Raw genomic sequence first — 26,014 nt, forward strand, 5'->3', positions numbered from 1 at the left:
CGTTGAAAAGTGAACAACTTGAACGTACGCTCCTTTACCCGCGAAAATCAATCTGGCGTCTCTCTAGAAGCGAGGTACTCTAACCACTCTCCAATACCGGCACCACCACTACCTCTCACTCACTCACCTCACGCTCGCTTTTCTGCCTTGCCTTCCCCCCATCTCGCTCGTTCCTTCCTTTGTGTGTAGTAGCAGCAGCGTAGGAGAGCTTCTACTTCATCTCTCTATCCAAGCTGTGGGTGTCATTGCCGTCAATCCCTACGTACACATACGTGCCATAGGTATCATTGCCTCGGGGGCCTAGTGTTATTTGTTTTCTTTTCTTCTCCTCCGCCAGTGCTAGTCTAGTTTATTCTGGTCCTGACCCCTCTCTCTCTCATTGAATTCGCGAGACCTACATCCGTAAGTAGGGTAGGTAAGCAGTTTAGGACTTCGTTTTTTTGCTGCAGAGCGATCAGTGCCTGTGACCTAGTTGTACCTGCTGTTGTGCGATACCTGTGGACCACCACACCCACCACACACCCACCCCACCCCTCCCTTCCTTCCCTCCCTCCTCAACAACCCTAGTCTCCGATCCGATCCTCGAACCTGGCGAAACAACTGCAGCAGCAGCAGCCAGCCCAGCCCAGCCAGTCAGCCATATAACCACCCACCGCTCCCCCCCTCCCTACTACCATCTGTTGTTATAACTTGACTACGACGGGGCACCTAGGGTGACTTTTTTTGCATTGCAACTTCCTACCCACCCACATCACCTATTATCCCCATTAACTACTACTCGCTTTTCGCAGCACGGGGTTGGGGGGAACAAAAGGAAACGCAACGCAAAAAGGAATAAGAGGAAGAAGAAGGGATTCACGCAACAACGGCTTATGTTCGTTTGCGTCTGTGGGGATTGCAGTTGCTTGTGTGTGAAGAGAACGGGGGTGTTTGGGGGCTAACTGACTACTCATTGCTGCTGGACTGCTTGCCTCTAATTACAAGAAGTTTTGTCATTTCTACTACTACTACTACAGTCAAACCGTCAGCGAAACGTTTTCTCACTTTCACATTATTCACAACCTTATTTTCTAAACAACTACCTTTTTCTGACGCGCACGGGAGAAGGAAAAAACGATATCATATCATTACCCAAGAATAACAACTAAAAAGTTCCAGTGTAACTGTAACAAGCTGAGTCGGTTCAACGACGACAACGACGACGACGGCCGCAGGAGAAGCAACAAAGCATTACGCGACACATGAACGGCCAAGGAGCCGGCGGATTTGGCGGCGGGAGAATGGGCGGAGGTGTAGCTGGGGGCGGCGGAGGAGCAGGAGGGGGAATGCCGGGAGGGCAGGAGAATAATAGTACGCTCTCGCAGATTGTGCTACACGAGCTCAAGTCGAAATGGAACCCGCAGGGGTGGCAGCAGGAGATGACGCCCAATGAGCGTGCGAATATTATCCTTCAAATGTATAGATTTTTTTTTCTCTTTCTTTTTTTCTTCCTCCCGTTTTGCTGCGTCTTTGATAAATTCCATTCTATTTCTTTTTTTCGTTTTGGGGACCTCTGGTTGGGGGAGTTGGGGGGCGCACTCTCTTGCCTCTTTTTTGGAGGAAGGGAAGAGATGCGGCCTGTTCTCCCCGGATATCCTCGTTCTCTTTCTTCTTGCGTTTTCCCTGGATCGTGAGAGCTAAAATATTCATGACATAAACAGCGCCTCGTCATTACGACTGGTACGGACCGAAGTAGAGCAAGAACAGGCTATAAAGATCGCAACAACCTTCGAACAGGCAACATATGATAAAGCAGTAGATAAGGTACGCTTCCGTCTAGCTTATTTCCTCACGGGATTATCATCGCCCCAAGCGTCTTAGGGCCGTATTTTAGCATAGTGACGTCAGATTCAGTTGTTAACACCCTTTTTCCCTTTTATTTCGTAGGAAGACTACCGAATACAGTGCCGATCAAAACTTCTCCAGATCCGCGAATCGAGACGGAGACAGATGGCTGCCGAAGAACTGAAGATGCGAAACAACCAGCCAGGGATGCCATTTAATCCTCTGCAAAAGATTCCGGGCATACCAGATGGACAGCAGTTGACCATTCAGCAGCAGCAGCAGATCCTACAGCAGCGTCAGCAGCAGGCCCAGCAACAGCAAGCCCAACAAGCCCAGCAACTTCACCAACAGCAGCAGGGCCACAGCCTCCAGCAGCAGCAGCAGCTTCAGCAGCTCCAGCAGCAACAGGCCCAGCAGCAACAACAGATCCAGCAGCAGATCCAGCAACAGCAACAGGTGCAGCAACAGCAGCAGCTGCAGTTGCAGCAAGTTCAGCAACAGCAGCAACAGGGCATGATGCTTGGGCTGCAGCAGCAGCAGCAGCAACATCAGCAGCAGCAGCGCCCCCCAATTAATCCTCAACTGGCAGACCAGAATCGCATAATAAGCAACTTGATGTCCTCAATAGCCCAGAAGGTGGGTACGGCCATGTTATCAAATATGAACCAAAACCCGAATCCGGACATCCGAGAGCTTGCCGCAAAGTGGAATATGGAGCCAGCGCAGGCTTTTCTGAGGCAGCAGGCCGTGAATCTCTATAGGCAGAAAATGTTGCAGGATCGACAGCAGCAACAACAGCAACAGCAACAGCAGATGGCCCAAGGTGCCGCAGGGCAACAGGCCCGGCCAATGCCCGCCAATCTTATGCCTGGGGGGGTATCGCAAGTGATGAGGAATCCATCCCTCCTTACCACTGCAGAAAGTTATCAAGCCCAACAGGCCGACGCAAAGCAGAGGGCGGATACCGGTGATGAAGTTGTTCCGGTCTCACAAAACAATCCCCAGTTTCCTGCTGGTCCTGGTATGAGAAATTCTAGTCCGCAGACACAGGTGCAGGCGCAGGCACAGGCAGAGCAACTAAGACGGAATGCTGCAATGCAAAATGCCCGCTTACAGGTGTGTTCCTTCCAGGTCACCTAACGGCACGTTAATTTGAAGAAACTGACAATTTTTCATAAAAGGCTGCGCAGTTTCAAGGTTCTCCGGGACAAACGCTCCAGAACGTGGGTGTGGGTGTGGGACAAGCAGCGAAGGCTCCTAGTGCGTCCCCAAACCAGGGCAACGCGCCTGGCCTTCAGCGCACACCTAACCCAGCCGCCCAGCAACCAGGCCATCCGCAACAGTTTCCCATGCAGCCACTTATGAACCAGCAACGGCCTCCTATGGTTGGTCCAGGAGCTATTCCCGAAGGTAAATCCACCGAAGCACTTGCACTTATTAAAGCAAAGTATCAGGAACATCTTAACCAGCGAGAAGGTGGAAAAGCCCAGCAGCCCAACTTTCAGCCACCGGTCGGTGCCATGTCGCGACCAGGTCAACCAGCTCAACAAATGCCAGGATCCCAGCCTCAGATGCAACAAATGGCACAAAACCCTACGCAGCAAGGGCCGGCTCAACAGCCAACTGGTGTTCCGCCTGCAGCGAATGCGCAGGCTAAGGTCCCAGGCATACCAGTTCTCAATCCGGATATGGTTTTGACCGATGAGCGGGTGGCTCTCATGGATACCAAGCCGTTTCCAAGGCCCATGTTGGGACAGCTAGGCAACACAATCCCTGCACAGTACACAACATGGGGTCAAGTCAAAAATTATCTCACGATGGCCAATGCTCCTCCACATTATATTGAGTCTATACGGACGAAGCAAGCTCATCACTACCAGATGATAGTCAGAGCCCAGATGGTAAAGAGACTACAACAACAGCAGCAGCAGGCTCAAGGTGCTTCTCAGCAGCAGCCGGGCCAGCAGCAGGTCCCACAGCAGGCCCAGCAACAGGCCCAGCAGCAGGCCCAGCAGCAGGCCCAGCAGCAAGCCCAACAAGCCCAGCAAGCCCAGCAAGCCCAACACGCCCAGTTTCAACTTCAACAACAACAACTTCAACAACAACAGCTCCAGCAGCAACAGCTTCAGCAGCAGCAGCAAGCGCAGAAGCAACACGTGCAGCAGCAAATTCAGGCGCAACAGGCACAGATGCAAGCCCACATCCAGGCACAGATGCGGCAGCAACAACAGCAGCAACAGCAACAGCAGCAACAGCAACAGCAGCAACAGCAACAGCAGCAACAGCAGCTTCCTATATCTCAGCCTCCTCAATCCCAGGGCGCCCCTACTGTTCCAGCTGTTGTGCAAAAGCCTTCTGCCCCACATCCAGCGGGCCAAACTCCTGGCCAGAACCCACTCGCCGGTATGACGATGGCCCAATTTCAGCAACTCCAATTATTGGCTCAGCAAGGAAAACTCAGCCCTCAGCAAAGCCAACAGCTTTTTGCCATCAGACAACATCAGGAACGTAGGATGATGGCACAAAGGGCGGCGGCGGCGCAGCAGAATGCTGCTCCCCAGGTGCCTGCTCCACAACCACCTGCTGTTGCTCGACCTATGCAATCAGCCGGTTCTGACTCGCCGTCAGCTGCAAAGAAGTTGAAAAGGGAAAGGGATACGAGCGAAGAAGTTGTTCTTCTTGATCAACGACCGGCGCCGCAACAGAGTAACCAACAACTTCCTGTTGCACGTACAGTTCAGCAGTCCCCCCAACAGTCACAGTTTGCAAACAAGGCAATACAGGGACAGAGACCAAACGCTGCCCCTTCGTCAACACAGCAATCTCCCACTGTAAAACAGAATCCTGATCAACAGCAGTTAGATGCGAAGCATGCTATGGAGCAGAAAAATATGATCGCCTATCTTACGAAAATGCTCATGGATGAAAGGGGTAGTCACGAGGGCCGGCCGATACTACAACTTCAGAAAGAGGAGAAGGAATGCCTTCGCCAACAGCTGTGCGAAGTAAATACAAAGAGCATGATACAGCGTATGACGCAGTTGCTGCCGATGTTTGTTTTGTTGGGTGGAAAAGCTGTTGACACGAGGTCGCTGATTCGAACGGTATTTCCCGCTGATCTTGGTCATGTGTCTTCTTTTTACTAACATATCGCCTAGAAAAACTTGCTTACATCGCAATATCAACAAAACGGGGAGCCTAAAGAAGCTTTTACCATCAACATGGCACAATTGGCCGAAGCGAGGGCGTCTTTGGCTAAGTGTTTTGGTTTCGTGAAACAGAACATGGCGCAATTGGCGAGCAGGGACGAGAAAAAGGCAAAGGATCTTCAGCTTGAGGCACATCGATTTACTATTCCTAATTTGATGATGGCTGGACCTGGACCTCGTATATCTACTCCTCAACAGCAACAGGCCCAGCTGGCTCAACAGGTCCAACAACAACAGCAAGCCCAGCAGCAAGCCCAGCAACAGGCCCAACAGCAGGCCCAACAGCAGGCCCAGCAACAAGCTCAGCAGCAGGCCCAGCAGCAGGCCCAGCAGCAGGCCCAGCAGCAGGCCCAGCAACAGGCTCAGCAACAAGCTCAACAACAAGCCCAGCAACACGCTCAGCAACTGCAGCTTCAACAACTCCAGCAACAGCGACAGCTACAGCAACAGCAACAGCAACAGCAACAGTTGCAGCAGCAGCAAAGGCAGCAACAGCAGGCTCAGCAACAGGCTCAGCAGCAACAGCAGCAGCCGGCCCATCCTCAGCCACAAATGCAGGCCCGGGCGCAGCTTCAGGTTCCCAACCCCCAGTCCCCGCCGAACCCCCTCAGTGCTAGCAACCTCGAGCAACACACCCAGAAGTTGGCGCTAGAAAGATCGCGATCTATCCAATCGCAGAAAACACAACAGATAACCGGGCAAGCCAATCCACTAGGATCAATGTCACCAGACGGAAGCCCGCCGACAATGATTCCAGGAAAGTTTGGTCCTGAAGATCTGAAGCTTCCTATCCGAAAGAAGAGACAGCGAGAGGTTGAGCCAGAGGCCATAAAGGTGAAAGAAGCCCCGAAGTTGCTTCACAAATGTCCCATGGTGAATTGCGGTAGTGGTGTGAAGGAATTCGAAACAAAGGAAGAGCTGGAAGAACACCAGAAGTGGCATGAAAGGGAAAGGCAAAGATTAGTGGAGGAAGAGAGAAGGAACAAGCATAAGATCGAGAACCCACTAGATTACCTTTTGAGCTCGGCCCGGGAAGCTTTATGTCTCGATAGCGATGGAAAGCCTAAAGGAAGACCTGATGAAATCATGAAGGATGATATGCCGGCGAAAGCTGTTTCAACGCCGCAGATCAAGCCTGGGTCGACACCGCTTCTTAGCACAACGCCCATTAATAGAGGTTCCGGGCTCACTCCTGCTCCTGCAAGGTCTCCAGCCGCGCTCAAGACGCCACAATTGTCGAACGCCAAGACGCCGGGCGGGAAATCCACCCCGAATTCCAAATCTCAGTTGAAGGAGGAGAATGCAAACGAACAACTTCCCACTCCCCCAAGCACCAATGCATGGGAGAGCTCGTCTATGTCTCCAGATGTGATAAGGCAGTGCTTTGAAGGTGTCCGAGAGGGAGTTTTATATCTGTCGACTATGAACCCTGCCATCGTTACCCCCGCATACACCCCGGGGTCGTCTGGTCCTGAAGGTTTTGAGGGAGTTATTGAAAGCATGGGTGGAAGTCTTGAGGATTGGAACCACTTTGGGGACGGGGGCAATATGGTAGACGATTTGTTGCAGGAAGTGGAGTGGGATAATGATCCGTCTTTTAGTAGTTCCGATTTGGGTGGTAGGAACTGGGCTATGGCGTATGGGTTTGAACTGAGGGTTTAACCACTATACACATTAATGTTACATTTTTTTCTTCTTTTCTCTTTTCTTCTTACTGGATAGGTTTCAATTCGGGTTTATATTTTTTTTTGATGGGGATTTTTTTTCCGACTCTTTTGGCGGACATCAAAAGTTGGGCGAGGATCATGCGGCCACGGTTTTCTTCAGGAAGTAAATATTACTTCAGGTATATCTCTTTTTTTCATTTGGTTTAGGGGTCTTATTTGGGAACTTGGCATTTGTATTTGTATTCGTTCTTCTTACTACACTGGTCATAAGGCGTTGTTCTCTTTTTTTCTTTTTTTTTCTTTTTAGCCCTCTAATCATTTCTTTTCATTCGGATTATTTTTCAACCGAAGTAGCCCTCTATAGGAGTATTAGCAGTACTAGCATCACTATTTCTTTCTTGTTAATAAAGAGAATGTGATCGAATTTAAGTAATTCAACTGCCCACGGAAAGACAAGATTTGCCTGTCATTTGTTTCACGTGAAACCTTGCACTTTGAGTATAAATAGGGAAATAATGACTTGGCTGGTTCGTAAGACCTTGGACGTTTTTACATAGAATTCTAGCCATTTGAATTGGTTGGCTTAGTTGGTCTTGACCATCAATTCTAACATCCATTGCACGTGGGATGTCGTTTTTGCACTTTGGATATAATTAGTAAATAATGACTCTCATCATGCATGGCTGGTTCGTGGCGTGGGTGATCGGCTTGTGGGGCTTTGGGTACATGTATGTTTATATGGATAGAACTTTTGAACAGAATGGGTTTTGCTTTTTTCTGATTGGTTGAATTAGCTAGGTACCGCTGGTTTTACAATGTTGTGCTTTGAGTATAATTAGAGATAATGACTTCCATCATGGTTTCTGGTTGTGGCACGAGTGGCAGCGGATCTGGCTATCTGTGGGGCATTTGGGTGGTGGAATTGGTTAGAGTTATCGTTGTTGCACACAAGATGCCGTCCTTAAGCATGCACTTTGAGTATAATTAGTAAACATTGACTCTGGTCAACGCTGCTTGTTTGTGACACTGATCCTTCGTGGGACTTTAGGCATCCTATATAGAATATTGCGCCTTGATGGTCTCATGGTATGGATGCCGAATATGAAACCCCTGATTTGGTGCGTTAGCTGGTCGAAGCTATATCACTACTACCAGAGAAATAACACTTACTATATGGCCGATATTAAACACACTGGCTGCAGTCTGAAACTGCAAAAGCCAACTAACCACACCACGGATTATGTAACGGACGTTTGTACGAGTGATATCACATGACCAAAACAGCACAACCAGTGTTCGCTGTCATGTACGTTACCGAAAAGATCAAGGTAAGAAGCAGCGCAGCAACCCCCATGATCATATGAGTGACCTACCTATTTCGTGACTAACAATTGAAGAAGCCATCTAAAAATACGGTAGATATTTTTAGTTGTGATAAAAGACTGCCCTAGATATGCCCTACATACATATGTAGCAAGATGTCAAAGCTCGGCGGTCGAGCTCGTCACTGCTTTCTATCTGATGCGCTGGGGAGACGTCCGGGGGATTCGGGATGGGGGTATTAGAGTTCGTTGACATGACCGTGAGTGAGGAGGATTTGATGTCCCAATGGTCATGACCTAATCAATGACCACGACATGACATCTGATCTTATAATAGCTGTCCTCTAGACCGTGGCGCTTGGAACCAAGAACAACATCCAATCTCACACACTGAAATAATAATAAAACTTGTCCGTCACGTTAGGCTCATCAAAGGCTACGGCGAATTAGAGGTTGGGTGGACCGGATAGGCTCATTAGAACGGCGTCTATATACGTACGGAATACTATGTAAGTCATGTTACATAGAAGTAAAGTTAACATACGCATTTAAAGAAGAAAATGCACAAACAAGAGGAGGATAAAAGAGAACCGGAGAGAACCAATTAATTGAGGAAGATTTATTGAAAAAAACCCCATCTAAAATTATTCTATGATTATAACCGACCCTAACCCTAACTTTAGGGCCATGGGAAAATCCATAACTGCGCCCAAAAGAAAAATAAATTCTCAGATGAGTCATCTGAAGGTGAACGCAGTGAAACAAAGAGGGAAAGGAGAAGTGGTGGGAGAACATTGTCTTATACTGATGGGGAAGAATTCCAAGATCTGGTTTTTCGCCAATTGTAGAACTGGGTAATAACTCTGAGCACACACGGTTGAGTTAGGTTAGTTTAGGGGGTGGTGTAAATGTGCTAAGGTGTCTTTGATACAAAGTAAGTTGCCAGGACTTAGACATTTATCGCTGTCACACAGGTTTGTAGTCTTTTCCGACATAGTCAATGAAAATAACCTTCTAGCCTGGATATATATGATATGATATCCAATACAACGGCTAAAAACCAGGTGAGAGACAGTAATTATTCCGTCCCAAAAGGAAATTCTATTTAACGGAAGGTTTGTCGGTCCTGAGGTATCGTGCAGTATAAAAGTGACTATATTCTAATACTCAGAGGACCCAGAGCTAGAGGGAAGCCAAATCTCCGTTATATGAGCTCGGTAGCTAGCCGTGTTTGTTTAGCGTCAAGTGGACTGCACGAGTAATAGTTGGTGATCCACCACTCCAACTGACACATCGTCAACTACGCACACAGTTCCGCCAGATTTCCATAACGACAATGGCCAACCCCAGAGATTCTCCATCCCGAGGCAAACACCCACCTCCCCCCATCGGTTACGCTGCAATAAGAAAACCTATATAAGCGCCGAGTACACCACTGCCCTGGCCCTTGTATTGCATCGATATGCTAATGTCTATATCTTGTAGGTTCTTTACGCCCCTTCAATGTCTCCCAGAGAAAAGAGGATAGGATACAATACCTTCGTGATTATGACAACAGCTTAACATCTTCCCGAAATGGTGGATCGGATGAACGGAAGAACGGAAGAGCAAGTATTCCTTACCCGGACTTACTCAGAGGCCTACATATACTAGTATACATGTACCTACATAACAGCTAGTTCCAAGTATTAACAGAGGTGAATTTCTAGGTCTGTACCTTCAACTTCTCTCATCCTCCGGATTGAATGGGGGTATCAGACATTGACTAGCTTCGAACGGATACACACACTACCTCCAGCCAGAGACACAAGGCGGTGTATCGGAGGGCTGGTAGGTTAGTTACAAGTATACAGGCAGCAGAATCCTCCTCGAATGTCTATCAATCTTAAGAAGTCTAATTGAGCACAAGACAGCCCGTCCATCTCAAGAGCCATGATACCCAAGACCCCTCGACGTCGTGGGTCCATCTACTCATCGCACAGCGGCCAGGGCGATGAAGGATCTATTACAGATACGGTACGGGCTTAAGTTTTCCCTTAGACACCGATATGCCCCCCAAAACCGGGTTATCTTTCAGGGGGTTAAGCTCTCTCTCTCTCGCCGGAGCTTTTCGGGGAATACTTCCCGCAAAATCGAACTAGCGCGGTGTGGGTTCCAGACTAGCCCACAGAAAATGCTGGGTAAGTCAACGGAGCGAGTGACCGGCCATGATTGTGCATGTCAGGCACTCCAGCAATCAAACTACACCCTTAACTTCCCCATTACACCACATAGGTTCCTGCAGGCTGTAAAGCCACTCTGGCATCAAGTGTCGCTCAGGTCCTTAGTTGGTGTGATTAATATGAATTTGGATCCATCGGGCTACATTCCGAGATTCCTTTCATCTACTAGCAAGTGGATGCCCTCCGTATGGTCTCTACGAGACTGGTGCATCCTCTAATTGTGCACTTTGGCGGCGAACGAGTCTTTGTTTAAAAGGGTTTTTCTTAGAAATCTAATTCCTTGAACTCGGAGGTTTTGCTCTTTTCTCAAGAGAATAAACAGTTTCTATACATCTGGCATCATGATAAAGGTCACAGTGTCTCCCCTTCCCTCCCTAAACCCCTCAAAGCCAGAGGGAACTCAACTAAATGCATTTGTGTACAGGATCTAATAAATTAAATGAGGTAAAAACACCGCCAGGCACTCTTCCGGACATTTGATACACCAAAAAGAAAACCGACGATACATTATAGTTAGATATTACCGAGTAGGTGCTATAAGACTGCCAGCTAAGACCGTTTACACCTATGCAAAATGAACGCACCCCTCTCCCAGTCTCCTACTCCTCTTCTAAAAACATTTTGTAGGTACAATCCTTCAAACTCCTCCCAGGTAAGTAGTACAATCATGATCCAAAAGAAAAGTTGTCATTAACCATTCTCCCTTGTCTATACTTCTTTTGGCGTTTACACCTTTTAGCCTAGAAACCCAATTGTCTCCCGATTATCATCTATAACTCTTCCATATCTGAACACCATTTGTTAGCCGCTAATTATTAAAGGATGGCGCTGGCCCAACTTACTCTAACAACAGCCTGAAGAACCAGACTTCAAAATCTTCTTTCCTTAACACCGCTTTTGCCCACTTCCTACCCTCCTGCGCAATCTTTTGAATGGCTCGTTTTCCCTCCTGCTCCATCTCAAAGTACCTCATCATCTCTGCAATCTCCTCGAGATCCATCGAAACGGGTACGTAATGCACCCAGGGCACAATCCACTCTTCGTGCCACTCACGGAATATCGCCTGTTTGAATACGGCACTGTTGCTTTCAAGGAATGCGTAATATCGTCCTGAAAAAGCGTTGCCATCCATATCGAGGAGATATTTCCATTGCCATGCATCATCTTGATCTGCTTTGGGCGCGATGTCAAAGAATTCATGCTGATCATCGCAGTCCTTCGCATCGCATTGGCCCACATGGGAGAAGCGGACATCGAATAGACCCGACAAGCTCTCTCGTTTCACTTCGCGGACACTCCAGTCACCTGACCCGCCGTGATGTTCTTGGACCAAGATTTTGGCAGTTTCATTCTTATTTATGACTGTGACGGTATGCTGGCGATGTTGACGCTTCCAGCCCCCATTGCGAGAGAATCCACCGGTAGTGGAACCTCGCCAGTAGAGGTTGGAATGTTTTTGGTCCCAGTCTATGTCTTTTACGTCATCGTATTCAACTCTACCGGCCCAATACCAAGGGGATGGGTACAAGATGTCGTTAAAGGAGGAGGGCTTGCTTTGGGAAAAGACAGGGATAAGTTGATGCGCTACGTTAAATGCGTTGGGACGGTCGAAGAAACCATGGCGACGCTGGAGACTAGGGGATAGACAGATATCTGACGCCTCTGTTGTGTTGGTTATGAATCCAAGTGGCTGGACTGAAAATCGATCAATGTCGTCTTTGACGTCAATATCAATCGATTTGGCAGGTGAATCAGCTGGACAGGACATTTGGGCTCCATTCCAAGTGGGCTGGTGAGCAAAAACATTGAACAGAGTTCGAGGAAAGTCCGGTACCGATCCGCGCTCCTCAGCCGGCAATGGTGTGAAATCATCGCTGAGAGGATCAGAGCTTTTGATTCTGGACAACACGGTGTCTGCGCGATCGAGGTACTGGGTCAACATGTCGTTCGGAACAACAATTCGCGGTTCATCGTGTATATTGAAGCCAAGTTCCATATCTGGTAAGAAAGTGACAAATTTCTCTACCATGAGCTGAGTTGCCTCTTTTTGCCAATCTGGGCCTTGTCCGCCAACGTTGATAGCACCATTTCGGATTGATGCATGGAGAAGCTTATTATTATGGAGTCCGATGGGGTCGTTGAAACCTATAGCTTCCCTAGCGCGCTTCCTGATTTCTTGTGGTGGAAGCCCCCAGAAAGGCTTGAGCGAGTGATATATGGTGTCGTAGTTATCTATTATGACGGAGTCTCTGTTCTTCGCATATTCGTACCACTTATCAAAGCCTGGTGGAGGATTCATATTATAGCGTCGCCGATACTCAATGACGGCCTCTGACAGTGAGTTTGATTGGCTTTCTTGCATTTGCTTGTAGCGTGCCTCAGCATCTTGGATAAGCTTTGGAATTGGATGCCCGGAGTTAAGTACATGCACATGCACTGATGCACTGGGTGTTTTCGGAGACATTCCAATGTTTTCGCTAAAATATGCAAACCCCCACATCACCAGAGCAGTGAGAAAAAATACAAGGATCGTCACAAGTTGCGCTGAACGTGTGTGGAATAACTGCGAGAGGGCAGCTGCACGCTCGGTGCCAGGTTTTGCAGTGAAGTAACCAGACATTCCGACGAAAGCACCAACCATCCCGAGAAACCTTATCACCGAGAATACCGAAAATATTCCCATCAGGAGAGTCGTAGTTAATTCTAGAAACCCTACACTGACAGCGGAGTATCTCATCATCTGATAAATTAGTGATTTCATCCCAGACCAGATGAAGAATAACAGTACTCACCACAAACGGTGTAAGAGCCCATTGAGCGGCGCCCAGCGCAGATATAACAATCAGCTTCAATGCCAATAAGATTACACCTTCTTCAAAATATACGCCCATGTGTCCCAAGATTCTCAAGGGAAACCGTTCGAAAGTGAGGCTGGCCCCCAAAAAGCCTAGGGACAAATACATCCCCAAATCCTTCCCAATCAATGCACAATTTCTCCAAGGGCCAAAACTCCCTGTAGAGTTCGAATTGGGCACCCCAGAAACATCCGACAATTCTGCCAGACTTCGCTCCAGTAATACCAATGCTAAGGCCGAAAATACAGCGCTACAAACACCAAGTGCCAATACAGAACTGCTCACAAATGCCGGTTGTAAAGCTATTGCTGAAGCCATCATGACTAGCACCATAACCCTTCTCATCCCGCGGAGCGGTAATCCACTGGCATTATCAATTCTCCAGGAAGATCGTATGAAATATGCCGCTGAAGGAATACCTGCCTTTGATTTTTATGGATCCTTAATCAGCATCTCGAGCGTATATTACTAATGAAAGACATTCCACAAACCTTCAACCAAGGACTCTCAACACCGCTAGCGCTTTCGCAAATACCTGCAAGTAGTATACTACCCGCCAACATTATTGGAATTCCTCCACCAGACCATCCACCCCCACCACTAATACTATATCCTTTTCGACGTCCCGTTCCGGTTCCCGAATACCGCCCAGCCTTAACCCTTGTACAGACACCCCATATTATCCCCCATGTTAGTGCTGACGCGAATAGTGAGTGCTGGTCAATTTTCCATGCTGAGCACAAAAAATTGAGCCCCAGAAGTAGTACAGCAGATACTGGGGATCCTGAATCATTGGCATATGCCTTGGCAGCGTTGAATCCAATTGGCGGCAGGCCAGGAGACCGAAAGGGTAAACCAGGGGATGGAAGACTCGCAAGAAAACTCATTGCGACTTTGTGTCGTCGTTTTTAACAGTATAAGTAGTGCCTAAGCATGTAATATTCTGCGCAAATAAACCAAGAAGTTCTTTATTCTGGTAAATCGGTTGCTGCAGAATGTTTGAATGGGAATTGGGATTTTCTGATGAGTTGTTATCAAGAAAAGGAGTTGCCAAGGAGGTGGAGCCTCAAATTTGTCCATGCTACTTCCTACTTATACGTGTACCTTACGTGTTGAAAACGAATCTAGAAAAAGCGTCGTAATTGACACGTGCATCCTATAGCCAATCCGTCATCAAAGATTTGGGCAGTTTGGGGACTCCTTGTAACCATTGATGTGTTTGGCAGACTGCCACAAATTGACTCAAGAACCTGGGATGTTAGAGAGAGTTTGCTGGCTATGTACTCGATTAGTGATCTTTGAGATACAGTTAAGACATCTTGCTCCCGTACATTCGTTCTATGAAGAATTGATCAGCCAAGGTAACACCCCTTAATCAAAGGAATATTCCGAGCGGGGCGACGCTACACGTACACGCGGAGATCCGATAAGATAAGCATGTCTCAGATGCATTTTGAGTATTTTCAGATCTAGAAAATGGGAAGTAAATTTAACGTTTTTAATCTAGTACCGTGTCAGACTGGGAAATGGGTCGTTATCATGTAATTAAATGAAGTACTGGATTAGTTGGCCGTGCACTGAGAGTTCTCCTGAGAATGAACCATGAAAGTCTAGTATGAAACCAAAAGAGAAAATATTAGGGTTGTCTCGATCAAGTGTGTACTTCATCTAAGACGTGGGAACCCGGGAGGTTTATTACTATTACGGATTAGAGGTTTGTAGGGCCAATGACAATCACGTTCGGTCTGGCTATACACAGAGCAGCTAGCCACATGTAGAGTGACGTGTAGGATCAACTAAGGACTCTACATGAACTTGACAGCTCAATTTAATTCATCTTCCTCCATTGAGGTCCGAGGCCTTCTCATACTTCTATAAGTGTTGCTAAGATGATCATCGAATTCTTCTGTGAGACTACTTATACACTTGGGCACGTACAATTGAAGAACTTGGAAAAAACGCTGGGAACAGAGATCGATTTCGACTAAAGGGAGAGACTTATTTAATTAAAACATTGTAGTAAGTTCCAATTTAAGTCACCGTACTCTACTGCCAGGAATGCATGCCGTAACAATTGCAATGCAGTATGTGGCTTCCAATTGGAATGTAAATATCTACATGTACATCATATAATTCACTACTCTACAGGTTCTAGTACTTGCTAAAAAAAAAAAAAAAAAATGCTGCATGTAAGCATGCACTTCAAATGTTATTACCTTGGCCGTCGATCACAAAGGGTTCACTACCAAGGGCTGGGGTTCAGAATCGATATCATTACTCGGGTTATCCTTGGGCGTAGCGGATAAAATGCTACTGCCTCATCGATCCGGCATCCGTGCATGGATCTCTCTGTATTTTGAACTCTAACCCCCGGTGATAGGCGCACCAGGAAGTGACGGCCAATGGATCAACATCTATATATCGTTAGTACCTGAGCATCAACATTCCTACTTCTGAGTCTAGCATCACGGCTGCTCAACGAGAAAATACTGTGAACTTTAACTCAAACGAACTTCAATTCAGGGGACATAAACCGTGAATTGCAGTGTTAAGATTGCCTGATGAACTGCATTATGCAAACAAACGCGATAACAAATAAGTCATTATATATCATAATATAGTTCCATTAACATCGTTCAACGTTATAAATACAATGATAAAACACAATAATATCCCAAAATTACCAGCGATAAAAGAGACCTATTATCGATTCACACAACTACTTTCATTTTAACTTCTCAACAGTTCCCTCGCGGTTATCTCTTACACTCCTTCTCTTTTGGCGTTCTTTGATCTTTTTCTCTTCTTGTCTCAGCTGAACAAGTCTCTCCTGATGCAGTCTCTCATGAAGCTGGGCTTCTTCCATGAAGAGCGGTCTCCATGGGCCATGTTTCTCACACTTCTTCTTGAGACAAACGCCCTCCCTCCCTGGTATCCTCTCTTCCTTGAAGACTTCCTTTCCTTCCTCAGAGTTCCTCCATGCAGCCCACTCAACCTCACCAAGTGCAAACCTTTCATCATATCCGCAGATCTCTTTCCCGACATTTCTAGATTCTGGGTCTGCTTTAAGTTCTTCATGAATGCGCTTCGCCCGCTGATGTGTCCAGTCAAGATAACGCCCACGATCCTCAACAAGATGCCTTTGGTTTTTCAACGACTCACGCTCCTTGGCAATTGCTACAAGACGTTCAATCTCTTCCGGATAGTCACGGAAATTCTCGTCAGATAGTGGTGGTGTTGGCATGCGGTAACCAATACGACGGAACTCGGTGGCGGAAGAGACACCATTGGCAACGACGGCCAACTCAGATGATGAGATGGCGGGACGAGACAATTGTGCAGCAGTTTGAAGTTTGAAGAATTGAATGCCGTGTTCATCGCAGCAGTACTTTGATGGTTTTGGGCGTTTATCCACTTGTGCAGGACGACGACAGACTGGAAGACGGCATTTCCGTTTCCATGTGGTAATTCCGTGACCAGAAACTTCACAGCGAGGGCCTAGACAACGTTAGTGGGGTATAAAGGGGGAAGCGCGGTCATGAAGCTTACAAAAGTATTTATCAATCAAATCCCCGTCTTTCTCGGCAACATTAATGCATTCCCCATGGAACCAATCCTCACAACCATCACATCCAATCATCCATTTTCCAGAATCAGGTTTCCGGCAGACACAATAAAGTTCCATACCTTCGGCATTATACTTCGGGAGAGGTGATAATGGGAGAGGTGGTAATGATTTTGTTGGCGGCGGGGACTCAGTTTCGCGTCTCGGTGGAATACTGGCAGGTCGCTGGCCATTGACCTGAGCGTGGCTCGGATTAGAAGCGAGGCTCTTCTTCTTCCTAGACGAAGCAGCAGGTCTTACAGGAATCTCGGATTCCAGATCATCCTCTTCTACGTCAACCTTCCGCTTCTTCTTTTGGGGCTTTGCAATTCCCTTCTTCTTTGCGGGGACATTTTTTGCCGATGGGCGTTTCTTAGATTTGGCAGTAATACTGGTGGTTACAACATCTTTAAGATTTTGTGAAACGGTAGAAGGTGGGGGGGATGCTGATGCCGCAGGTGGCGAAGAGCGCAAGCCCTCCTGGACCATTGGAGTCGGCGAAAGACGGTAGTCAGTCAGGCCCTGCGGTTTAACATTGTCCTCGCCCATTTCCTCATCTTCCTCATCTCCATCAGCATCTCGCTCTGAGCTGCTGGCACGAAGAATTTGGGTGAAGTCGTTTGATGATTTGTGTACCGCAGAGTTTCTCATAGGAGCCACTCGACGTGGAGAAACAGGTGGTACCGGAGAGGAGGAAACCGTATCAGAAGACGAGGAATCATGGTGTGTCGCTATAGGGGTTACAGGAGACCGATCACCATCGTGCTCATTATTAGGAAGACTAAAGGAATTGCGATGATGGTGATCTGCAAATAATACTAGAGCGCTGGCAGCTTCTTGCGTATTGGTCGCGAGTCCATATTTGTGCACAGGTGGAGGGCTTGGGAGACGTGTTGTGACGGGGGACGAAGGGCCAGACGAAACAGGATTGAGGAGATCCTGTAACGATGACATAGTGTAAGAGAGTTATTTTTTTCTGTTTTAGCTATTTCTCTGTGATAGTGATAGAAATTGGGGAAATTGAGTGCAATTTTGAAAATTTCTGGAAGGTTCGTCAGAGAAGGTGGATCGTCAGATGAAGCTGTGAAGCTCTGTTGGGAAACGCGTTGACGTTGAAGATGGGCCAACATCAAGATTGTCGCCAAGCCCTGTATTACCTCCAGCCTGTGTCACCATCCATGATTCGCTTACGGGTGCTCGAGTAGGGGTGAGTTTCGGAACAGTAGCGCCCAAAACGGCCGGCGCCACCACAGCCACTGTCACAGGCTCCCTGATCCGCGGTAGGAAAGCATCTATCTTACTTCATTTCACCTGTCAGCTAGGAGGACTGTTTCCCCGCCGAATGCCCAAGTTGATGTTTCAGATGTGGAGTACGCCATTAACTGTTGCTGTCAATATTAGACAATAACATGTAGGTATTGGAGGTTACGTACATAATGTACATGGCCAGACAGACTGTTTAGAGGAACGCAGAGGCTGGGCCTGTAGAATACACATATTATATCGACTACATGCTTTGTTTGGGCTTTTAAAGAATATATGTACTTGATGGTTTCACAGGTTGTAAGTATCACTGGTCAGCATAGGAGAAGTACATGTAGATGCGGTGAATGGTAGCCTGGTTGTGAAATAGATGTTTATGGAATACTACATGTAATAACAATACCTGGTCATTTATTTTTCAGTACATGTAGTTCATAATGTGATAAATCAACCAGATATGCGACGGCGAGCGCGGCTTAGGCAACGATTTCTGCCTATAGTCACCTAGCCTTACTACATATAGTACGGAACGGAAGTTCTGATATTCCGTGCTTGCGGCTGGACATGTCGCCCGGGTATTAAATTTCTTGATATGGATAAACCATCACCTACTAACGCTGACTGACTAAGTCTCAATACTCAGCACTGTAGAGAGTTTACTATTTAGACAGTGTGTTTAGCGGCTAGTTCAACTAGCATCTTATGGCTTTAACTGAATTATCTCTCGTGATCTGGCGCCGCCAGTACCGTGGCCGGTGCACTGATTAATTGTAAAAAGTACCACTAGGTTTATAAAACCAGCAACCGTACCGAATCTTGAAGCGTAGGGTTTTTCAACAAAGGGGTACTGCGGTTGACTCGACTCCATTTTATATTTTGGTATTATGATCATAGCTGGTACGTTGGTAGTATATTTACTGATATAAAAAGTACATGTACCGACAGCTGCAGTTGTGCATCACGTGCAACCTGCAATTTTAATGGTTCAAATCACAATGTATCACTCGATTCGGTATCACCACAGAAGGCCTTGGACACCAAGCCACCAAATCTCGTTGCCACATCATCTAAGGGGCTCGGGAAGTCACACAAAAACGTGCAGTACAACGCTTCTGGATCTTGAAAGTGTTAGATTTATCTAGAAGGCTCTCGGAAAAACCCCATTGTATTGGCACGAGATCGCTTTTAAGCTTAAATACCGGTCGAACCAGCCGCCTTGGCAAGCAGTAACCACCCGTTTTGAATACGATAGGTACATGCATGTGCGTAGGTCGACGTAGACATATTGTAGAGTAGGCTAGCATTCTGAAAAACGGCCATCGGTCAGAGTAGCGCATCTGCAAGGTACATATAGGTGCATGTATATACAAACATATATGTTACATGCCCCATAAGAGGTGCTCATGGTGTCACTCATGTCGATGAGTGTCTACCTAATGTAAAGAAAGCACTCAACTCTCTAGTGACCGAATTATGCTACCCCTATCACACGAGGCTATACCCAGGGCTAGAATATTTGATAGGAGTTGTTCCCTCAATGTTTCTGTAGCCCTAGGTGCTCCACTCATAATATTTCCTAGCTCGGGTAATATGTAGATGAGAGAGGCTACGACGCTCTAGAGTATCGTCGGCTGGTCGAGATTTAGGTGAGTATCAACTGCTTGTGTGCATGTGCATGCACCATCCAGGTCAAAACAATCAGTTTCGATGATAAAAGCAGTGAGGGGCCTCCTTCTGGCAGTCTGAGCCCAAGAGTCTTGACGTCTAATCCAATCCAGGCAACGCTGCACAGCGAAAGGAGAGGAACTAAGACAGCCTTGTCGCCATGTCTAGCATCGAATGTAGGTCTTGCAACTTGAACAGGGCCGAGCAAGTGTGCGTAATAGCCGATTGGGCACAGACACGGAATTGGCAGCTTCTTCTAGACCATTTAAATCTTTCAAATCGAATGCCTTCGCATGAAAGAATTTCCTTTGAATCTGTTTAGCTTCCTCATGTGACACGTGTGTGGGGAGACGCGCCCAAACATCCTTGTACCAGGTACACGAGGCTACTGGTGGCATTATCTTTGATAACTTCGTACAAATCCAAATCCTTGGGCTCCGATCCGCCTGTCCTTAAGCTTGGACACCTTAATGATAATCGCAGTCCCCTTTTCTATAAATTCTCGGTGAGTCTGCTAGAAATCACTGTACATTCAGTTTCAATATACTTGCATCAAGGTTTTCAGTCCTCCACCATTTGAGGAGTTCTCAGTAGATCGTTATAGAGTGCATATATTAGGAGATGTCGGTCTCAAGCTTGGATGATCCTCTCAATTTCATTCGCGCAGAGGACTTCTTTGCGTCAGCACAGCGATTCACCGGACCTACAAAGATAAAAAAAGTTCAAATTTCATCAAATCCTCGAAGACCTACCGATCCTATTATCCTGGAACGTGGCATCGCTCTCCTTTTTGACGACAGAACTATTTGTGTCATTCAGTTCATCAGACCTACACTCTGGAGGGTTAGATATGATCCCACAGTCAAAAGTTTAAATGGTTATAGAGACGAAAATACGTAAGTTGCTCAACTTTGTTTGTGGGAACGCATACAAAGTCCTAGTTTTGCTGACTTTGATCGCCAAACGTACAGTAGGACTATCGTCCAGGATTACATGTCTCGGCTTACTCACCAGCTTGATCTTGAAGAAAGATGCTACTGGAATACCACTCTCAGCATGTCCGGCGATGGAAAACATTACATCTTCTCGGTAAATAATAACTTGGTTTTGATTTTGGTCTTTGCACTACTTCCGCTGATTTCTATATCACGTCCCTGTTGATAGTCCGTCAGGTATAACTCGCCAGAGGACCTCATGGCTAGCAAAAATGGGAAGGTGATCACCATGATATATTTGTACAAACACCCTTTCCGCATCCAGGTGCGTTATAATAGATGCATTCATAGTACCTCTATCGTTGCTGAATTTAGTAGGTTGTTCGTAGATTGCATGCTGCTCCAGATATCTACCCAATCCCTGCAAGCCACCCTACTCTCTCGGTAGTTCGTGAAGCAGAAAAGGTTGTTTGGCAGACCTCAGAGAAAACTTTCCGTTGGAAATTTGAAGAACCTTTGGTCAAAAATATAGTCTTGGACGTAGTGAAGGCTGGACCCGGCGAATTTCTAGGTTTTGGAGAACAGGGAGGCAAGAACTTTTTGAAGAAACCCTCTTTCATGAATTATTACAGTCAGTCTTATGAGATCTCTTCTCATCCTAGACCTTTATTCTGTTCCGTTCCGCTTTACTAATCCAATTACGCTGTAGACTTCGATAATATGCTCTATAACCAGACATATAACGTAGGCGCTCTTGATAACCGTGAGCCATTGTAAGCACTCACTTATCATTTTGGGACATAACCTATGCCTGCCTATTACAGCCATATATAGGGCTGACAATAATTTTGGTTGGGGATTAGATACCATTCAGACCCGTATTTCTTGGATGTAAATTCGAATCCGTCCTATCAGAATGTCACGGCGACATTCATCGATAATTACTCTCAAGTTTGCATTGACTTTGCAAAGACCAATGCAGGTCGTATAAAACTTGCAACAAGGTTCGGTGGGATGGATGTCTATTTGATGAGTGCCAAGGATATTCCAGAGGTTGTAAAGTATGTGGTAATCTGGTTTAGCTATATTTTATTGCGTACTATTGATATATCATCTGTTGGTATAGATATTGGGCTGAGCTAACATGTTATTTAGGCTTTATACTAGCATCCTCGGAAGGCCAAGGCTGAAGCCCAAGTATGTTTTAGGACATCACCAAGGCTGTAAGTTTATCCTGCAAACTAGGGGGTGTCGAAGTACATGGATCTTGGTTTCACAGTAATATTCAGATCTATTGGCTAATATCTGAATTTATGTAAGGTTATGGCTACATGAACCAAAACGATATTGAACAGGCCGCTCAACGCTATCGTGCACACGAAATTCCTTTAGATGGGATACACATTGATGTCGACTTTCAAAATCAATACAGAACATTTACTATTGATCCAAGAGCATTTCCTAATCCAAAGGAAATGTTTGAAGGATTAAGACACCGTGGATTCAAATGCTGTACTAACATCACACCTATAATTAGTTTGAATGGTGGGCCCGACAACAACGACTACCCTACGCTGAAAGAGGGATTGGAAAAGAAGTAAGTGTTAGTTCCTGGCTAGATGTAGTGCCTTCGTAACCCTTGATCTTTGCTCCAACCAACATGTAAGATATTTATGAGGCTAACAATATCTTTCCCCGTAACAGCTATTTCGTGACGGATGATAGATATACTCAAGGCACTAGTGGCAAAGCCTCCGATGTTCAATATGTTTGTTACTCGGGGGGATCGAAGATCACAATTGACCCTAAGGATATCCACCAGCGTCCAGGCTTTGGAGATGACTAGTATGTTTTGATGGATTTCATAAAAATAAAATAGATCTGGAGATAATTGTGGTATGTTATACTGATTTTTCTACAGTAACTTTGAGCAAACCTGGAATAGTAAGAAGCCATATCATGGAGGAGTGAGTTACGGGGGGGATCTTGGAGCTGTAAGTGATCAGCCTCGTTGAAATAACTGTAAGGTTCTACATTAGGATACAGCTGTTGACAAAATGACACATTATAGGCAGGCTACTATCCGGACCTCAACGATCCTGTTGTTCGTAAGTGGTGGGGAGAGCAGTATGCATATCTCTTTGACCAGGGTCTTGAATTTGTCTGGCAAGATATGACAACTCCCTCAATTGCTACAGCTTATGGTGATATGAAAGGGTATGTTATGAAACCATTATAACATGCTGGCCTCGAAACTCATAACCTGCTCTTAGGTTTCCTTCACGCTTAAACCTAACATCCGACGCAATATGTGCGACAGAATTGAAAAAGCAGCCGGCAATCGAGATTTGGGCTCTTTATTCTTATAATCTTCACAAAGCGACATTTCAGGGTCTTAATAATCTTCCTTCGCGTCGGAATAAACGAAATTTTATCATTGGCCGTGGAAGTTTTGCTGGCATGCATCGTTACTCTGGGCTGTGGACGGGAGACAATGGAAGCACATGGGACTTTTGGAAAATTTCAATTTCACAAGTACTATCACTTGGGCTCAGTGGAGTCAGCATTGTTGGCTCCGATATCGGCGGTTTCATGCCTAATGGGAATGAGAAGTTTTGTGACCCGGATCTACTCATCCGTTGGTACTCAGGCGCATTTTTACTGCCATGGTTTAGGAACCACTACGTAAAAAAGAATGGGGGGAAGTTATTTCAGGCATGTCTATCATTGGCTTTTCGTTTGAGTTAAGCAGTATTAATGGATTTGGCATGATTAGGAACCCTATGCGTACACGGATTTCATAAACAAGCATCCCGAGCTTGAGAGAGAACAAGGATGGCTCTACCGCTCCGTAGAGGTTGTTTGCAGATACTATGTGAAACTTAGATATAGTCTCATTCAACTTCTTTACGACGCGATGTTCGAGAATCAGATCAATGGTCTGCCAATCGCGAGGTCTATGGTAATACAATACCTCCGACGGATAGGCTTGTTAAAAGCTTGAATTGATCATACATGTGAACAGTCAAGCTAACCAAAACTTGCGAACGTAGTTGATGACCGATACACTTGATGCATCATTTTACAACGAGTGCCAGGATTACCTGGACAGCCAGTATCTTGTTCGTCGGGATCTACTTATTGCGCCAATCATGGACAGCCATACCTTAAATAATGGGCACACAGTCGTGTACCTCCCGGCACCGAATAAATGGTACACATTCAACCTAAGGATCGATGGAAGCCTGGGAGTTGCATTAGAACCAGCTATTGAAGGAGGCAGCATGTTGGATTTTGATGCACATATTTCGAGCGAAATATCTCATATCCCTTATATCACACCGATTTTCATTAGAGAAGGTAACAAGGTTATCTCCCTGATTAAGAAAATGGGCCGCTAACGTGTATTCAGGTGGCATTATTCCTCAAATAGAGCCTCGTCAGTACATTGGTGATGGCAAGATAAACCCTATAACAATCCATGTCTATCCCGGAAGAGATAACGTAGGTTCCTTATCGTAACTTGATAGTATGCCTGACTAAACCCGTCTTTTAGACCTATGAGATGTACCTTGATGATGGGGTTAGCCGGAGCAGTGCGCCTAGTATCTTACCACAATATGCATCACCCGTCATGGTTGAAGATGATTTCGACGAGGGTGATTGCGATATAACGGCAAATGACGAATACCGAGAAGTCTGTATTCAGCAGGTAATTCTTTCCCTACACACATTTATATTGCCTTTCTGTAAGATTCTCATGCTTTGTAATCTACAGATTACAAATGGTTCATCCCGGACTGTCACCATCCACAACAAGCACGATCAATATGACGCCAGGCAAGACGTGGGGGACACGTATACTATTGTTATATGGCACGACCAAGGCACTGATCTCAAACACTGCTCGGTGAGCATCAAGGACCAAGAGGGTGGCTATATTGGCCAGTATAGAACGGACTACAGACTAGCGGCAACGATAATTACTATCCCCGTACCGGAAGGGACCAAGGACAAGGCCATTATAGAAGTTGCTAATATAGTATTTTGAATTGCATAACTCATAGACTGTGAGGGTAGTTGTATTAGATTAATGAGTAGGATGTTTATATGTTTTATTCCCCCCCCCCCCCCCCCCCTTTCCATTAATTTATAGTCAATTATGTATTTATTCTAGATTTATGTCGGTTATATTTATGTAATCTAATCATAATGTAATGTAGATATATATTCAAATACCATAGAAGATATCAATATATAGATCAAGGCGTTTTACTCCCCTGAGGACTGTGTCAGAGTGTTCGAGATCTTTTCTTTTACTATAAATCTCACTCGAGTTTGAATCACACGATATCACTCGATGATTGTTTGGGAAATTTGTGTGCTAAAAAACCGAAAGGAAAGTAGACAAGTGCACATATAGGTAGATAGTTGTCCTATACTAACCGCTGTAGTAATGCAACGAAGTATTCCTTCTTCCCCACCACCCGGGTATCCCGCCAGCCAAGCATCTCTCCCTACATCCATGCATCCATCCATCCATCCATCCATCCATCCATCCATCCATACACACACGCACCCCTCCTACTCCCTCCTCGCCAAACTCAACTCATCAAAGTACTGCAACGTATTCTCAATATCAATCTCCTGCATATAGAACAGGATCTGGCGCTTCTCCACGCCCGCCTCCTTCGCAATCATCTCCAGCACCTCCTTCATGATCCTGTCCTTGGCCTCCTGCGGGCGGCCGCTCTTGCAGATGGTGTGCACCCAGATGAGGGTTCCGACGGCGGCGGCCGTGGGCAAGCCCCCGTGGTAGTGGTCCTCGGGGGCCAGGTGCCGGAAGATTACCTGCACGGCGACGCGGTCGGCGCCGGTGAGCGTGCAGTGGATGTTTGTGATGTTCTCGGCGAGGGTGGCCTTTTGGGAGGCGGTGAAGGGGAGGGTGGTGTTGAGTTGGAAGGTGGGCATTTTGGATGTTGAGCTGGGGGTTGTGGTAATGATAGTGTTAGCCGATTGGTAGAGATATATATGGGAAAGTGGATGGATGGAGGGAAGAGTTGTGGGCGCGGGCCGGGGTGGGGTTGCGGGGGAGTGACTCCCTGGTTGGGCCGAGATATCGCTATCACCGCAACCTTGCCAATAGCAGATAGCAATAGTAGCAAATAGTAATTCACCTTCTAAGGCGCAATAAGGAAGTCCAGTCCAGCAGTAGCTACAGAGATGAGATGAGATGATATGTAATTGTCTCATCAACTGTAACTGTCTGACCCACCGCCCGCTCTTAAAGCCATCCCAAAGTCTTGGACGTCGGCACCTCGGGCTAGTTGCTCGATGCCAATGACTAATTCACCCCCCGAAAGCCCTTAACCAAGCCCGTCAACACCGGCAGGGTTAGGATAAATGCGGACTATATGTACTCTACCAACTACAGTCTACAACCTGTAA

At 46.4% G+C, this 26,014-nt stretch overlaps 7 protein-coding genes across 7 annotated transcripts; 4 read left to right on the top strand and 3 right to left on the bottom strand.

The window, feature by feature from the left end:
• Nucleotides 1–1,241: 1,241 nt before the first annotated feature.
• Nucleotides 1,242–6,695, top strand: H6S33_003099 (uncharacterized protein; the record flags this gene model as incomplete). The annotated part of the gene is made up of 5 exons (XM_044834452.1): nt 1,242–1,456; nt 1,701–1,803; nt 1,927–2,940; nt 3,006–4,928; nt 4,983–6,695. 5 exons carry the CDS (start codon nt 1,242–1,244, stop codon nt 6,693–6,695), a joined length of 4,968 nt encoding a protein of 1,655 aa, XP_044692306.1.
• Nucleotides 6,696–8,337: 1,642 nt separating this feature from the next.
• On the top strand, nt 8,338–10,775 carry H6S33_003100 (uncharacterized protein; the record flags this gene model as incomplete). The annotated part of the gene is made up of 12 exons (XM_044834453.1): nt 8,338–8,361; nt 8,502–8,531; nt 8,706–8,769; nt 9,098–9,137; nt 9,203–9,239; nt 9,444–9,449; nt 9,508–9,564; nt 9,792–9,856; nt 9,936–10,038; nt 10,567–10,594; nt 10,669–10,688; nt 10,758–10,775. 12 exons carry the CDS (start codon nt 8,338–8,340, stop codon nt 10,773–10,775), a joined length of 492 nt encoding a protein of 163 aa, XP_044692307.1.
• A 204-nt stretch (nt 10,776–10,979) lies between these two features.
• On the bottom strand, nt 10,980–12,864 carry H6S33_003101 (uncharacterized protein; the record flags this gene model as incomplete). The annotated part of the gene is made up of 2 exons (XM_044834454.1): nt 10,980–11,031; nt 11,087–12,864. 2 exons carry the CDS (start codon nt 12,862–12,864, stop codon nt 10,980–10,982), a joined length of 1,830 nt encoding a protein of 609 aa, XP_044692308.1.
• A 269-nt stretch (nt 12,865–13,133) lies between these two features.
• On the top strand, nt 13,134–13,571 carry H6S33_003102 (uncharacterized protein; the record flags this gene model as incomplete). Its single annotated transcript, XM_044834455.1, has 1 exon — nt 13,134–13,571. One exon carries the CDS (start codon nt 13,134–13,136, stop codon nt 13,569–13,571), a length of 438 nt encoding a protein of 145 aa, XP_044692309.1.
• Nucleotides 13,572–15,824: 2,253 nt separating this feature from the next.
• On the bottom strand, nt 15,825–17,657 carry H6S33_003103 (uncharacterized protein; the record flags this gene model as incomplete). Its single annotated transcript, XM_044834456.1, has 3 exons — nt 15,825–16,597; nt 16,649–16,901; nt 16,965–17,657. The coding sequence occupies 3 exons, from the start codon at nt 17,655–17,657 to the stop codon at nt 15,825–15,827; spliced, it is 1,719 nt and encodes a 572-aa protein (XP_044692310.1).
• A 2,595-nt stretch (nt 17,658–20,252) lies between these two features.
• Nucleotides 20,253–24,617, top strand: H6S33_003104 (uncharacterized protein; the record flags this gene model as incomplete). Its single annotated transcript, XM_044834458.1, has 18 exons — nt 20,253–20,527; nt 20,603–20,720; nt 20,796–20,891; nt 20,945–21,197; nt 21,276–21,339; nt 21,430–21,627; nt 21,722–21,789; nt 21,887–22,043; nt 22,104–22,163; nt 22,271–22,411; nt 22,488–22,560; nt 22,638–22,783; nt 22,840–23,251; nt 23,343–23,528; nt 23,620–23,926; nt 23,979–24,070; nt 24,123–24,278; nt 24,345–24,617. The coding sequence occupies 18 exons, from the start codon at nt 20,253–20,255 to the stop codon at nt 24,615–24,617; spliced, it is 3,075 nt and encodes a 1,024-aa protein (XP_044692311.1).
• A 533-nt stretch (nt 24,618–25,150) lies between these two features.
• On the bottom strand, nt 25,151–25,537 carry H6S33_003105 (uncharacterized protein; the record flags this gene model as incomplete). Its single annotated transcript, XM_044834459.1, has 1 exon — nt 25,151–25,537. The coding sequence occupies one exon, from the start codon at nt 25,535–25,537 to the stop codon at nt 25,151–25,153; it is 387 nt and encodes a 128-aa protein (XP_044692312.1).
• Between the last annotated feature and the right edge of the window lie 477 nt (nt 25,538–26,014).

The sequence above is a fragment of the Morchella sextelata genome (genome assembly GCF_020137385.1).
Source record: "Morchella sextelata strain SCLS chromosome Unknown scls_14, whole genome shotgun sequence".
Taxonomy (NCBI): domain Eukaryota; kingdom Fungi; phylum Ascomycota; class Pezizomycetes; order Pezizales; family Morchellaceae; genus Morchella; species Morchella sextelata.